We start from the raw sequence: 16,692 nt of genomic DNA on the forward strand, positions 1-16,692 counted from the left end.
TGATTCCTGCTTACAAGCAAAAACTCAAACAGGAAGTACCAGTGATGCACTCAATACGGAAGTGGTCCGATGAAGCAGATGCTAGCTACAGGACTGTTTTGCTAGCACAGACTGGAATAAGTTCCTGGATTCAGTGACCATACAGTGACCGTACGTATATATCCCAACCAGAAGCCATGGATTACAGGCAACATCCACACTGAGCTAAAGAGCTGCCGCTTCAAGGAGCGGACACTAATGATTATAAAAAATCGTGCTACGCCCTCCGACGACCCATTAAACATGTACAGCATCAATACATGACCAAGATCGAATCCTACTACACCGGCTCTGACGCTCGTAGGATTGCAAACTATCACGGATTACAATGAGAAACCCAACCACGAGCAGTCCAGTGACACGAGCCTACCAGATGAGCTAAATACCTTCTATCTTCACTTCGAGGCTAGCAACACAGAACCATGCATGAGAGCTCCAGCTGTTCCGAACAACTGTTCCGAACGACTGTTCCGAACGACTGATCACAGATGGCTCACATCAACACCATCATCCCAGACACCTTGGACCCACTCTAATTTGCTTACTGCCCCAACAGAGCCACAGATGATGCAATCTTTATTCCACTCCACACTGCCCTTTCCCATTGGGACAAAAGGAACACCTACGTGCGAATGCTTTTCATTGACTACAACTCACCGTACAAGACTATATTGCACTCGAAGCTCATCACTAAGCTAAGGAACCTGTGCTGAGGAGTATTTCTTTCTATAGTAAAGCCCTGGAGGTGAAAAACTAATGGGTGGGCCTGGCTCCAGGCCCACCCATGTCTGTGCCCCTTCCTAGTCATGTGAAATCCACAGATTAAGGCCTAATTATTATTATTATTTTATTTATTTAACCTATATTTTACTAGGCAAGTCAGTTAAGAACAAATTCTTATTTACAATGGCCTACCCCGGCCAAACTCGGACAACGCTGGGCCAATTGTGCGCCACCCTATGGGACTCCCAATCACGGCTGGATGTGATACAGCCTAATTGACTGATTTACTTATTTGAACTGTAACTCAGTAAAATTGTTGAAATTGTTGAATGTTGCATTTACATTTTTGTTCAGTTGTTAACCAGTAGCTACCCGGACTATCGGCATTGAACTCTTTGTTACTGCTGTTACTGTTTATTATCTATCCTGTTGTGTAGTCACTTTATCTCCACATATATGTAAATATCTACCTCAATTACCTCGTACCCCTGCACATCAACTCGGTACTGGTACCCCATGCACAGTTGAAGTCGGAAGTCTACATACACCTTAGCCAAATACATTTAAACTCAGTTTTTCACAATTCCTTACATTTAATCCTAGTAAAAATTCGCAGTCTTAGGTCAGTTAGGATCACCACTTTATTTTAAGAATGTGAAATGTCAGAATAATAGTAGAGAGAATGATTTTTTTCAGCTTTCATTTCTTTCATTACATTCCCAGTGGGTCAGAAGTTTACATACACTCAATTAGTATTTGGTAGCATTGCCTTTAAATTGTTTAACTTGGGTCAAACGTTTCGGGTAGCCTTCCACAAGCTTCCCACAATAAGTTGGGTGAACTTTGGCCCATTCCTCCTGACAGAGCTGGTGTAACTGAGTCAGGTAACTGTAGGCCTCCTTGCTCGCACACGCCTTTTCAGTTCTGCCCACAAATGTTTTATAGGATGAGGTTAGGGCTTTGTGATGACCCCTCCAATACCTTGACTTTGTTGTCCTTAAGCCATTTTGCCACAACTTTGTAAGTATGCTTGGGGTCATTGTCCTTTTGGAAGACCCATTTGCGACCAAGCTTTAACTTCCTGGCTGATGTCTTGAGATGTTGCCTCAATATATCCACATAATTTCCCCCCTTCATGATGCCATCTATTTTGTGAAGTGCACCAGTTCCCCCTGCAGCAAAGCACTCCCACAACATGATGCTGCCACCCCCGTGCTTCACGGTTGGGATGGTGTTCTTCGGCTTGCAAGCTTCCCCCTTTTTCATCCACAGGTACACCTCCAATTGACTCAGATGATCTCAATTAGCCTATCAGAAGCTTCCATGACATCATTTTCTGGAATTTTCCAAGCTGTTTAAAAGCACAGTCAACTTAGTGTATGTACATTTCTGACCCACTGGAATTGTGATACAGTGAATTATAAGTGAAATAATCTGTCTGTAAACAATTGTTGGAAAAATTACTTGTGTCATGCACAAAGTAGATGTCCTAACCGACTTGCCAAAACTATAGTTTGTTAACAAAACATTTGTGGAGTGGTTGAAAAACGAGTTTTAATGACTCTAACCTAAGTGTATGTAAACTTCCGACTTCAACTGTATATAGACAAGTTATCGTTACCCATTGTGTATTTATTCCTCGTGCTATTATTTTTGTATTATTTCATTTTTTTTCTCTCTGCGTTGTTGGAAAGGGCTAGTAAGTAAGCATTTCACTGTCACCGCTGCTGTTTACAAAGCATGTAACAAATAAAATATGATTTGATTAAATTGTCATACAAAGCAATCATCATGGTTTATGGTGCCATTTAATTACTCTAAGCCCATGGTCCTCAGAGCCATGGCACAATACTCGCATATTTTCTGCATGACTAATGTTTACAGTACAGTAAAGGCCTATATATATTTTTTTCATCTGTAACTCAAGATTCAAATAATTAGTTTTTGAGTTGGAATCCCAGCACACCCACAGGGAACTCTTTTTAATGCTGGCCCTTCCGAGGACAAGGACAAACAAAACATCAGACACCCAAAACACTGTTTATGAGGCCTCTTCATTTCCCTAACACAGCCTGAGAGTCTTACAGGCCTGGTAAAACTAGTATTATATAGGCCCTGCCAAATCCACTTGTAGGCACCACACAAGACTTCGCAAAAGCAAGATAGATAGATAGATGAATGGGTGGAAACATGCAGGGGGGCCTTGTCTTGTTGGGGGACTTTTTTATTAGGCGGTTCAGCATTAAAGGATTTCAAATGGCTTGGTTCAATTGTGTGCCCCTTTGCCAAAGCCCTGAGCCGAGGTTTACAAGGGGGGTCTCAGACAAAGACATTACTGTCCCACCAAGCAACAGGAGTAACCCTCTCCGGAAGAAAGGAGGAGGGGATGAGATGCTGAAAACAGGGAAAGGGGTTGTTGCACGTCGGAAGCTGGAAATTAAGGTCCAAACCTTAAGGCAGTTTGTTTTTTCTTCGTTTATTTATAAATGTACTGCACATTTATTATACATGTCTTCACTAAAACAAGTATCTTGCCCATTTATATTGTGCGGTGGTTGAAAGTAGCTCTACTTGCTGACACATGATGCGTGAGGTATACTGTACAAGTTACACTATTAATCAATAAATCAATCAACCAATCAATCAGATGTATTTATAAAGCCCTTTTTACATCAGCAGTTGTCACAAAGTGCTTAAACAGAAACACAGCCTAAAACCCTAAAAAGCAAGCAATGCAGACGTAGAAGCACGGTGGCTAGGAAAAACTCCATAGAAAGGCAGGAACTTAGGAAGAATTTTTATATTTTTTAATTTAACCTTTATTTAACTAGGCAAGTCAGTTAAAAACAAATGTTTATTTACAATGACGGCCTACACCGGCTAAACCCGGACGACACTGGGCCAATTGTGTGCCGCCCTGTGGGACTCCCAATCACGGCCTGGAATCGAACGAGAGTGTCTGTAGCGACGCCTCTAGCACTGAGATGGGGTGCCTTGCGCCACTCGGGAGCCAAAGAAACCTTAAGAGGAACCAGGCTCTGCAAAACCGGACAGGAAGATCACGTCAGTGACTCAAACCACTCAAGTCGAGTACAGCGAATGCGCACAAAAAGCGTATTTGTCTCAAATTTTGTGAACAAATTTGTGTACATCCCTGTTAGGGAGCATTTCCCCTTGGCCAAGACAATCCATCCACCTGACAGATGTGGCATATCAAGAAGCTTATTAAACAGCATGATCATTACACAGGTGCACCTTGTGCTGGGGACAATAAAAGGCCACTCTAAAATGTGCAGTTTGTCACACTACATAACGTCACAGATATCTCAAGTTTTGAGGGAGCGTGCAATTGGCATGCTCACAGCAGGAATGTCCACCAGAGATATTAACAGAGAATTTTATGTTAATTTCTCTACCATAAGCCGCCTCCAACGTTGTTTTAGAGAATTTGGCAGTACGTCCAACTGGCCTCACAACAACAGTCCACAGGTAACCACACCAGCCCAGAACCTGAACTTAGCTTCTTCACCTGCAGGATCATCTGAGACCACCCAACCAGACAGCTGATGAAACTGAGACATTCTGTCTGTAATAAAGCTTTTTTTGTGAGGAAAAATCATTCTGATTGGCTGGGCATGGCTCTCCAGTGGATGGGCCTATGCCCTCCCAGGCCCACCCATGGCTTCACCCCTGCCCAGTCATGTGAAATCCATAGATTTGGCCCTAATGAATGATTTCCTTATATGAACTGTTGCATGTTGCTTTTATATCTTTGTTCCGTATATTTTATAATTTCCATTCAAAAAAATTGAACCTTGAATATTTATTATCAAAAGATGTGTCAACTTGCATATGTTGTAGCATAGACCCTATTTGACATAATCTAAGGTTTTTGTGATGTGCCCACCATTGGTTGAGACACAACACGCTCTTGAATATAAGGTGTGAATGGGACCAAATCGCTATAAGCCAGAAATAATTTTAGAGAGACAGAAAGCATTGAAATACAATGCAATGGCATCCATATTAATGGAAACAAAGCAACAAAAAATGTATCCTCACTTCCCCCTACACTAAAGTATGGGGTTATTGTGGGCAGTAGGGTTTGCATTCTGGTTTTCTATTTTAGGTGATTTGCTATTGTTACCGAGTTGCTCATTCCATCACATTCCATTTAATCACAACTAATTCGATTTTAGAGTGCAGGTAGCATAGCAGTTAAGAGCGTTAGGCCAGTAACCGACAGGTCGCTGGTTTGAATCCCTGAGACACCTAGGTAAAAAAAAAAAAAAAAGTCAATGTACCCTTCAGCAAGGCACTTAACCCTAATTGCTCATGTATGTCGCTCTGGATAAGAGTGTCTGCTAAATGACGAAAATGTAAAGCTGCTCAAAGCCTGGTCCAAAGCTGGTCTAATTCAATGCTTAGCGTGTGGTCGGAGGCCAAAAAGGCTGCTATCAGAGCCCCATCAGAGAGATGACTCCTTTATGCAAATACCTGACCCATCTGCCAACAAACACAACGTGTTTTCCCTGGGAAGTATGTAAATAGCCCCGGCCTGTTTAGCATGTGGCGCTGGCAGTTTGTCAAAGTTAATAGGATACAAAATAACTCATAACACCACCTCATCCTCACTCCACTTGGCTTAGGGGCAGTCTGAACTAGGTCCAGCTGCGGAGCTACACTATCTATACACAAAAGTATGTGGACACCCGTTCAAATTGGTGGATTTTGCTATTTCAGCCACACCCGTTGCTACCAGGTGTATAAAATTGAGCACACTGCCATTAAATCTCCATAGACAAACATTGGCAGTAGAATGACCTTACTGAAGAGTTCAGTAACTTTCAACGTGGCATGCCACCTTTCCAACAAGTCAGTTCATCAAATGTCTGCCCTACTAGAGTTGCCCCGGTCAATTGTAAGTGCTGGTATTGTGAAGTGGAAACGTCTAGGAGCAACAACAGCAGAATGCGCAGTGGTAGGCCACATAAGCTCACAGAATGGGCACGCCGAGTACTGAAGCGCATAGCGCATAAAAATCATCTGTCCTCGGTTGTAATCACGCTTCACCATCTGGCAGTCCGACGGACCAATCTGGGTTTGGCGGATGCCAGGAGAACACTACTTGCCCAGACGCATAGTGCCAACTGGGTTCCCGAGTGGCGCAGCGGTCTAAGGCACCGCATCTCAGTGCTAGAGGCATCACTACAGACCCTGGTTTGATTCCAGGCTGTATCACAACTAGCTGTGATTGGGAGTCCCATAGGGCGGCGCACAATTGGCCCAGCGTTGTCCGGGTTAGGGTTTGGCCGGGGTAGGCCGTCATTGCAAATAAGAATTTGTTCTTAATTGACTTGCCTAGTTAAATAAAGGTTTAAAAAAATGTAATATGTAAAGTTTGGTGGAGGAGGAATAATGGTCTGGGGCTATTTTTCATGGTTTTGGCTAGGCCCCTTAGTTCCAGTGAAGGGAAATCTTAACGCATACAATGACATTCTAGACGATTTTGTGCTTCCAACTTTGTGGCAACAGTTTGGGGAAGGCCGTTTCCTGTTTCAGCATGACAATGCCCCCATACACAAAGCGAGGGCCATACAAAAATGGTTTGTCGATCGGTGTGGAAGAACTTGAGTGGCCTGCACAAAGCCCTGACCTCAACCCCATTGAACACCTTTGGGACGAATTGGAATGCCGACAGCGAGCCAGGCCTAATCGCCCTACATCAGTGCCCTACATCAGTGCACTACCTCACTAATGCTCTTGTGGCTGAATGGAATCAAGTCCCCTCAGCAATGTTCCAACATCTAGTGGAAAGCCTTCCCAGAAGAGTGGAGGCTGTTATAGCAGGAAAGGGGCGACCAACTCCATATTAACGCCCATGATTTTGGAATGAGATGTTCGACATACTTTTGGTCATTTAGTGTATGTTTACTGTATCTCAAGTGGGTCCCACTCACCAGAATATATCACCAGCCAAGCCACCCATGAGGTGGAGCGAGTCAAGGTTGGAGCCAAAATGTCCAATGAGTTTAGCCTGTCTGGATTAAAATTGACCTTGTCAGTTTTTTTTGTTGTGTTTGCCATTTTAGCTAGGTGTCCTTGCACTTTGAAACCCATGCGCACCGTGACATATAGCACCACCCACCGGGGCGAAATGGCATAAAAAGAGTGTTTTATGAGCACCAACGTGAAGTTCATAGTAGCATATCAAATTGGGTGTCAAATGAAAGCTAATTTTCAACCATTTTCCATCTAAAACATCTGCCACAAGTAAAGGCTTTGATTTCTGGATAAACAGATGGGAAACGGGACTTAGAAAACATCTACCAGAAAAAAAGTCTTAAAAGATAATAGAAATATACTGAAGAGAAATATAAACGCAACATGTAAAGTATTGATTCCATGTTTCACGAGCGTGCAATTGGCATGCTGACTGCAGGTATGTCCACCAGAGCTTTTGGCAGTACGTCCAACCGGCTTCACAACCGCAGACCACGTGTATGGCGTTGTAGGGGCGAGTGGTTTGCTGATGTCAACGTTGTGAACGGAGCGTTCCATGGTGGCGGTGGGGTTATGGTATGGGTAGGCATAAACTACGGACAAGAAACACAATTGCATTTTATCGAATGGCAATTTGAACGCACAGAGATACCGTGACGAGATCCTGAGGCCCATTGTCGTGCCATTCATCATGACCAACAGATGCATATATGTATTCCCAGTCATGTGAAATCCATTGATTAGAACCTAATGAATTTTTTCCAATCGACGGATTTCTTTATATGAACTGTAACTCAGTAAAATCTTTGAAATTGTTGCATGTTGCGTTTATATTTTTGTTCAGTGTAGTATGAAAAAGTGAAAAACACAGAATGGTGTGTTCCGCCCCTGTTTCGATAAAAAGCTGAGGGATGGGTCTGGATAAATGTTACCACTCACATTCATAGACAAAGCTATGGATGCAAGGACTGATCATCGATGATATCAAAATGATTGTTTTAACCATGTTTTGATGCTATATGCTGTTTGTTTACATATACGTTATTTATAAACATTGGGTACAACAGGTTAGGGCAATTGAATGCAATGTTTTAAAAATGTTCACAAAAGATTTTTAAAACATTTCTAGCCTGTCTATCCGTGGGGACCCAGGGTTTACATGTTATACTTGAACCACTCAGTTATTAAACTGCACTTCATTGAATATAACAGGCTTTTAAAATGTAATATTGGTGCACAATTTCTATATAAAATATCAAAGGGACACAAAGGGCACTCATTTCATGGAACGACCCGTTGGACTTTTGATTTTGAGTCTTACATCCTTTTAAACCTCTTCCCCAATTGCTTCCGTGTGTTTTGTTTGTACTATTCTCCACAGCTGGTCGAAGTAGCAGAAACCGGGGCATAACCACAGATGTGGCCTTGTTCTTAGTTCCTATTGCCATGACTATCTGAAACAGACATGTGTAGCCTAGCATATATGTAGTAAACACTACCATCATGCATGACTTAAGCGCACAATGGTGTACTTTTATACAGCCTTCTTTCTACAGGGACTTGTGATGGAGACCGTACATTTCTTCTTTCTCTCGCTCATACTTGTCCGCTTGAATCTGATCAGAACCTCACCCTTCCCCAGCTTGAAGTATACCAACTCAAATGAGGTGTATCTTGGAAGTACATGAAACGCTCACAGAGGACAGAGCTAAGCATATCCAGAGCATGGCAAAGGCTTTCTGATTAGTTTATTTCACTACTCAAACAGAAACCTTGATCTTTCCAAATGTCTGTTTTCTATTTCCCTCTTGAACTAAGAATGAAGATATAGACTGATACGTTTACATTTTAGAGGAATGTTTTGGTTTTGGGGACATTTGTTCCTCCTTTGCAACATTCAAAACACGTTTGTATGATGTGGATGCCTATACTGAACATGAAGACACAACTAAAAGCTACAAAGCCCCCAAAATTACATCTGTACGGTTCACTGCACAGCAGTGGAGGCTGGTGACTTGAAAAATTGAGGAGGATGGTAGATTCTTACTTTAAATAATATTTATCTCAAAACTGTGATTCCTAAAAAAAATTGGTCAACTCCATCAGATACGTCTAAAATCCTGAATTAATCAGGAATGAGCAGGGGCAGCTATACCATAAGGACCCCTTATTCATGTCCTCATTACATGTAGTGCAACAAGACCACTCATGGTCTGTAAAGTTCTCTCCTTTTGATAGATTTAAACAAACAATATTGAAATCACCATGGTCACAATCATAAACTGTCAACTCCATCTCCCTGACAGATTAAGAAAGGATATTCATTTTGGTTCAAATAGGTTTATTTTAAATAGGCTTTAGAGTCATAAAGCAACTGAGGGAAAAACTAAATTGCTACTTTGTAGCTCCGTAAAACATCAACTTTGTCAGATTTTTGTCTAACATCAACTCCGTCAGGGTGCTGAAAGATCTGATAGAATGATTATTTAGATATATATTTATTACTATTATGAATAATTTTCTATATTTTACAAATGTTAGTATTGAACGTTTCTTTTTAGAGACAAAAATATGTATGTTTTCAGTATTTGTTGTCAACTTCATCAGTGGCATGTCAACTCCGTCACTGATGGCTAACCCCCATAAGATCGATGTACTTGTAAATATTTAAAAAATATATTTTAATCACTGTTCTGCAACATTATATATGCTTAAACTATTGACATATTTGCTGTGCTGGTCTAAGGGATAATCTTTGCATTATAAATGTTGTTTTATGTTCTGAATCTAGAAAAACATGCCAAAATGCTAACGGAATTAGCCCTGGAGCATAACATAGCGGTATAAAATAAAACCCCTAAAAGTTTGGATATTGTTATTACATATTTGAGTAATCTCATGTTAGAATCAAACAATCAAGGCCTTTACACTTGTTGGACAATAGATTTAAGAATTAAATCCCTTTTATAGTGTCTGACAGATTTGACATGTATCCAGTTAGTTGCGTTTTATGAAATAATAATAAAACGTTTGGAGGTTGTTCCTTTACATGGTTTGATAGCTGATACGTTGGTCTATCAAAATACAGTATATACTTCAAATGTTGTTGTTATTAAGAACAATATTTGTGGAAAAAGTTGAGATTGTCCCATCTTTCAAGATCTTTTCAAGTTATTGGTCGACTATGGTATTTATCCAAACATGAGAGGGCTACTTACGCAGTGATTGAATGAGGTATGAGACATGAGTTGAGGTGTTCAGAGGCTTGACTTCAGTGCAGGACAGGGGTTGAGGTGTTCAGAGGCTTCAGTGCTGAACAGGGGTTGAGGTGTTCAGAGGCTAGACTTCAGCGCAGGACAGGGGTTGAGGTGTTCAGAGGCTTCAGTGCTGAACAGGGGTTGAGGTGTTCAGAGGCTTGGCTTCAGTGCTGGACAGGCTCATCATGGATGGATGGCGTTTGAGAAGAGCTCAACTCTTCCACTGAGCGTTTACAGGATTTGACTGGGAAGACAAAAAACAATGACACAACACAGTTAGACAAAATAGCTAAGAATGAGTTAGTCCAAGCAAGGCGTAAAATTAACTTGATGTGCAATAATGTGATTGTGTATGTGACTGACTCTACATGCAGTATTGAGAGAGAATTGACTGGGCTACTCACAGTGCTTGGAAAGGAAACATTCATTGCGCCAGTGGATGAGAGGGCACATGACACTGGGAGTGGAGCGGTCAAATACAAATAGCAGATACATTGAGATACACATGTAGGAGGGGAGAAGCAGAGGATCAGGGGCTTCAGTTCTTCAGAGGGCCTTGGGTGGGCCAGGAGGGCAGAGGACCAGGCGCTTGAATCTCCCTCGAATCTCCCCATCACAGTAAAACACTTGCAGCTCTGTTTTCAGACATAAAAAAGGTCAAAAGTTCTGTGATAGGCTTGTCAAAGCATCATCTGGGAACTCTCTCTTGAATTAATAAAATGTACTACCGTCTAACAACTCCAGGAATCGCATGGTGTCCAAGCTTTTGTACCTCTGTGCTGTCTGAGACTTGATGTTATCGTGAATTGAGTCATACAGTGCATTGTAGGTGTACCTCATCCTGAGTGCCCTGCCGATGCTTTCCCTCTGTGCATGATCTCTGGATCCTCTGTCATGCTTGCTGCCTTGTCATATATGTCGCTGAATAAATATTTAATCAAAAGTCAGAAAATCTTCCAGCTTTGCCTTGAACTCATCTGCACATGACACAGTATCATCATCCATGGTAGGGTGCTCTATAATAGGGTGAAGGTGACCTTCAGTTTGCTCACAGTTTTCCGCAACAGTGTTGACAATTCTAGAAGTGAAATTCCAATGCGTTTTTCGCCAAGCATGCACATCCAGCCTGTTCAAGAAACATCACCCTCTTGGTCGACTCGACTTCCCCCCCAAAGACTGGTGAAGCCGCCAAGTGTCACAAAGAAAACCTCATCTTTGAGAATGCATAGCAATGCACAACGGTGGCCATTTAAGTCAGAAGCCATTTACTGAAGCACCATCATAGGTTTGGACAACAAGTTTCTCCGTGAACTTAAACTCTGACATCTCAGATTTCACTAAGTCAAACACAGACTGCACATCTCGCCCACTTGACACATCAAAGTAGCCCCCCAAAAAACGTTCCTGAATAAATCCCTGATCGTCCACATACCTGATGATAACTGACCACTGCTAGTGACTGCTGATGTCTGTGGTTTCTCCATTTGCCGTGTGAGAAAAGGCACTGCGTCACACATGTGTAGTATTAGGTTCCTTCTCTGATCCTTTGATTGGATGGACAACAAGTTAGTTCCTACTGCAAAAGCTTTGATTGGTTGGAGGACATCCTCCGGAAGTTGTCATAATTGAGGGGGTGAGGAGCACGAGCATCCTAGGTTTTGTATTGAAGTCAATGTAGCCAGAGGAGGACAGAAAATAGCTGTCCTCCGGCTACACCATGGTGCTGGCCTAGTTTGTTGTTGAGACTACTGTAGACCTTCATTGCAAAACAATGTGTTTTAATCAGGTATTTGGTGACGTGAATATATTTAGTATAGTTTTATCTAAAGAGGATACATTTGTATAATTTTTCAGAAAAAAAATCTAAATCGGTCCTCCCTTTCCTCCTCTGAGGAACCTCCACTACCGTACAATACTTCAAAGTTCAACATTTGTTGGTTGCAGATGCTAAAGTGATTTGCTTAGAGTCATTCCAAAGGGCCCAGTATAGGGGTAAAGGCCAAGAAAAATAGCTGTCCTGTGGCTTGACATTTACCGTGTGTTGGACGTTCTGCGGTTATGTTCTGCGGCTTTCTTCAAACAAAGTGGTGCTGTCAACACCAGTGGAAGTGAAAATTGACGCTGACCTCTGAAGCTACTCACACACACACACACACACACACACACACACACACACACACACACACACACACACACACACACACACACACACACACACACACACACACACGCTCATATTTGGGGATTTGCACTCTGGCAAACATACTTGCATTCCAATTTCTGCAATGAAAAAAAGGGTCAGGGTACAATTACATTATCATTCACTCTTTGTTCATGCTCTCCTATCTTATATGAAAGTGAAATTAAATTAAAAGGGACTTGTGTGAACATGTTAGTTGATGTGGGAGGTGACTTGAAACAAAAATATATCTTCTGCCCCGTCCCTCAGAACCCAGAATCCCTGGACTCGTCCATCCAGAGTGTCCTGTCGGCTCTGTTCCCGCCCTTTGAGGTCACAGCGCCCACCGTCCTCAGTCAGCTGTTTAGGACCATCGAGGAGCGTTTCCACGGTGACGCACTGCACTGCTTGCTGGACTTCCTCATCCCGTCCAAACACCTCTTGGAGAGTGTGCAGCAGGCGGCGTGTGTGAGTACACAGAAGCACTCACGCATGCGCACACACAGAATAGATGGAGCAACTTGAGTTCAGTAACAGTGAAACCGCAGAGGTTCACATTGTGGTTCTAACTGTATTGAAAAAAAGACATCAACACAAGGTTTACTTATCTGTCGCGGGATATATCCAAGCTGTTGTTTATGCTTTATGCATTTTCTGTGGATCCTAGCCAGACATGCAACTGAGCTGACATCGCTCAGCAAAGGATCACATTTGATTGTTTCTCCTCAAAGTGTTCAATAGAAAAGAGAAAACACAGTCTAGGATTCCATTTGTGTTTGTTTGAGGCTCAGGAAAAGTTGGGGTTAGGCCAGAATCTGGGGTTCAGTTTTTCATAACCACAGCTCAGCAGTGGACATATGAAGATGAATTTGAGTTATTCATCCTTCCCTCATTGCATTCCAGTCTGTAAAATGCAATTTAAAGTAGAAGTAAGCCTGATTTGTTTTGGATTATAGTCTTTTCATGTCACATAATACGTAGCTGACGAACACCCCTAGTGGGAACCACGGGAATTTAAATGTTGGATCATTTAGTCTTTTTTCTTCTAGTCCAGCATTAACCCACCTGATTAAACTCATCAAGGGAGTTGATGATTGGTTGAGATCAGTTGAGCTGGTGCTGGGCTGGAACAAAAAAGTGCCATCCTACTGCGGTACTGACGATGAGAAACTCTGACGTAAGGGATCATAAATCCATGCAACTCACCCCCTCTCCAATCTCTCCCTCCCTCTCCCCAGGCTGCATACTCGGATGTGCTGTTCCGTTGTGAGGGCTGGCCCCTGTGCCTCCGTGACAGGACCGTGATCCAGCTGGCCCCCCTCAACCCTCTCCTGCTGCGCCCCGGAGACTTCTACCTGCAGGTGGAGCCCTTTGGCGAACAGGCTGCCCGCATTGTCCTCAAGAGTCTCCTGGAGGAGGGCTGCCACGAGGTGGAGGAGACCCCCATCCCCGACACCACTTACCCCTATATCTTTACCCTTGATTGGCTGAGGGAGGTGAACGACGGACGCCATGGCACCCCGCTGTCCCAATGCCTGCTTTCCACCGACCAGGGAGTGATGAAGGTGCCCTGGGCGCAAGTGGCAATCCCCGAGTTTCTGGTCAAGCACAAGACCATGACTACATCAAGTGTTATCCGGGACGTTCCGTTTGAGTCACGGCAGTTGCAGATTCCATCCTCTTCCGACTCTACCGCTTCCGCCCTTTCTCTGGAGACCATGATCCTTCCTGCCAGGGACGGGATATCTGTGTCCTTGCGACTTATGGACGGTACCTCGAAACTAATCAAGGGTGACCATGAGAAATCTGTCACCAAACCGCATGCCAAACCACTAGTCAAGCCTGTGGGCTGGGTGTCGCCCAACACCTGGGACACCAGCTGGAACTACTGCGAGATTGAAGGTGACTATGTGGATTTAGTGGAGTTCTCCAAGGAGAAAGAGTCTCCTGCGGGACGCAGTAGGACTCCCAAACCTTCAAATCCTCCCCCTTTGTTCAAACCGGTCAGGCCCCCTCCTCCTATACCACTTGGGAGCAGCACCCCCTGTGGGTGCACCCTCAGGTTTTCAGAGGAGCCTTGCACACCATGCAGCCAGAGGAGGCTAGGGCAGGAGCCTAGTGGGCATGAACTAAAGTGCAGGTACAGAGACTCTTACCTAGCAGCCCTGCGCAACCCAGTTCCCTTTGAGAGGGGGAGCGTAGGACTGCTAGCTGCTCTGGAGGAGTCCGGCCCCTGCGGAGGGGAGGAGTCTGGCTTCGAGGGTCACGCCAGAGGTCTGGGTCAGGATCACTGGGAGTGCTGTAACCACTATAAGGAGCCTATTGTAGGTCACGAGCCACACCAACATGGGCACTTTGCTAAGGAATCCCCAAACCTAAATCACATACCACACAAATCTATCAAACCTGCCATAACTCACAAACCAGGAAAACATACTAAAGAACCTCAAGTCATTCATAAACTCTGCCAAGTGGAACCCCATAATCAGGAACTTCAAACAAACCACAAAGCCCATCAAACAGGACCTGACTCAATGCTAATGTTACCTCCGGTGGGCCATCACCAGGGCGTGGTTGATGTCTTTGACTGTGACTTCACCTCCAAGCCAGTTTGGAACCCGGAGGCAGTGAAAACCATTGGTAAACACAAGGCCAAGCCCAGGGCATTCTCCACTGTGTCCGAGACTGCCAGAGGAAGTCCTCTGGTCCATAAACTGAACAACAGGAGCCACAGTGACATCTGTCCAGAGATGACCCCCGTCTGTGTCCAGGTGGTGCAGTGTAAGAAAATCAATGCCTTCGGCCTGGTGTCCCCCAAGCTGGAGAGGCGGCAGTCTGCAAAGAATGGTAAGAGGGACTACTGTTCCCTTTACACACTTTTGTGCTGACCTGAACCATACAGTGATGCCTTTGATATTGCAACAACATTGCAACATAGACTGGTATTGTTGTACCCCATCCAGCTTACTGTCTTGCTTCATAAATAGTGCATGTTTCAAAGGGACACTGAAACCATCTCTGTGTACACCAATTAATTTAAACTCAACCTCGGCCCCCTTTTGCTGAAGGGAGTGTGCTGTGTCGAAGGGGGGCCCTTAGGCCAGTGGCCATTGGCTATGGTAGTAAACATGACATTCCTTTTATGGAGAGAGACAGGGGGTGAGGGAGGAGAAGGCACTGTTCCCGTTCCCTACATCCTCACACGAGGACTCGCAAGGGCACTCAGAGGTCTAGCAGGGAGCTAGGGAAGAAAGAGAGGGGACTGTCCCCATTCCCTATTAAACCCTTCCTCCCTACACCCTCACAAGGGCCCTCCGAGGACTCAAGACTATTGGACTGGTGAGGGAGAGGGAACACAGACGAGCCTTTGTTGGCTCTAGAAGAAGCCAATTAGGATGCTAGAAATCAAAGCCATGCTTAACAGCCTGGCAGCGTTTGGTTACAGGGAGACAGCATGTGCAATGTTTAAAGGCTTTACATAGTGCAACTGTGGCACGTAAGGTTAAGGTTTGTATGAAAGACAGCCATTGAGATCTATGTCCAAAAAATAAATGCTCCCAGTGCTAAAAGGTCAAATCTTGACCAGGAAGACTTTACAGTAGAGCGTTGTTCTTCAACCCTGGTTAGTGAGAAATCTATTAATGCGTCACTGATGTCTCCTTCTGTGTTTATCATTTTAATCAACTTAATCAGTATTGTTCAAGACTATGTGCAGGCTTTTGTTTTAGCCCATCACTAAAATACAGTATGTGATGATTAGGTGTTTAGTTGGATGCGATGTGTTGGTGTTAGGCTAGAACAGAAGTCTAAGCACAGTCTTGAACAACACGGATTACGTTGATTAAAATGACACACACAGAGCTAAATCAGATACCTAATAGAGAAGATGCACTAAATGACGTGAACACGTTCGCCTTCCCGGTTGGTCAAAAAGTATCCGTCATTTTTTTTTTAGCTCAAGATCCCTCGCCTGGCAAAGTTGAAACACAGGCTACTGCACCCTCCATCGGACCTGACACCAAACTCCAGAGTCCAAAGACCAAGCCCTCAGCGCCCCCAATCCCACCCCCCTCCCCCATACACAGAGCTCCTCCATATCCTCCCTCCCAAGACTCCATCTTCAGAAGTATCAGTGGGCTACTTCACCTGGGCTTCGTCAGTCTACCAGGTATTGTGTTTGTTCTGCATGCCATCCAGTGTTGTCCAATAAGAAACACAAATGTAGCTACGGTGTTCCCTTATGAATACGCCCCTGGTCCACACTTTTCTTTGTCCAACCTCTCCACGACACCCTCTACTGTCCCCTCCACCCCCAGGTAGCAGAGACAGGGTGGGCAGGGCCGTGCTGGAGGTCCATGGGAACAGGCAGGCCTGGATGTCTCATCTGCTGTCTGCCCAGGAGGTGTGTAAAGTGCTACTTTACCTCCACTCCATCCCCAGGTAATACCAATCAATCCCTAAACATCTTCGGTGATAGTTCAAGGGAGTTTA

At 44.0% G+C, this 16,692-nt stretch overlaps 1 protein-coding gene across 1 annotated transcript in view; it reads left to right on the top strand.

Moving 5' to 3' along the window:
* Positions 1-12,411: 12,411 nt before the first annotated feature.
* LOC120021965 (uncharacterized protein KIAA1755-like) overlaps positions 12,412-16,692 on the top strand; it is a 29,640-nt gene continuing 25,359 nt past the window's right edge. Inside the window, exons 1-5 of the mRNA XM_038965768.1 lie at positions 12,412-12,669; positions 13,440-14,525; positions 14,769-15,048; positions 16,157-16,369; positions 16,518-16,641. Of these exons, the coding sequence (XP_038821696.1) occupies positions 12,412-12,669; positions 13,440-14,525; positions 14,769-15,048; positions 16,157-16,369; positions 16,518-16,641 (1,961 nt within the window). The remainder of the gene's footprint in view (positions 12,670-13,439; positions 14,526-14,768; positions 15,049-16,156; positions 16,370-16,517; positions 16,642-16,692) is intronic.

This window comes from Salvelinus namaycush, chromosome 2, assembly GCF_016432855.1.
Source record: "Salvelinus namaycush isolate Seneca chromosome 2, SaNama_1.0, whole genome shotgun sequence".
Lineage (NCBI taxonomy): Eukaryota > Metazoa > Chordata > Actinopteri > Salmoniformes > Salmonidae > Salvelinus > Salvelinus namaycush.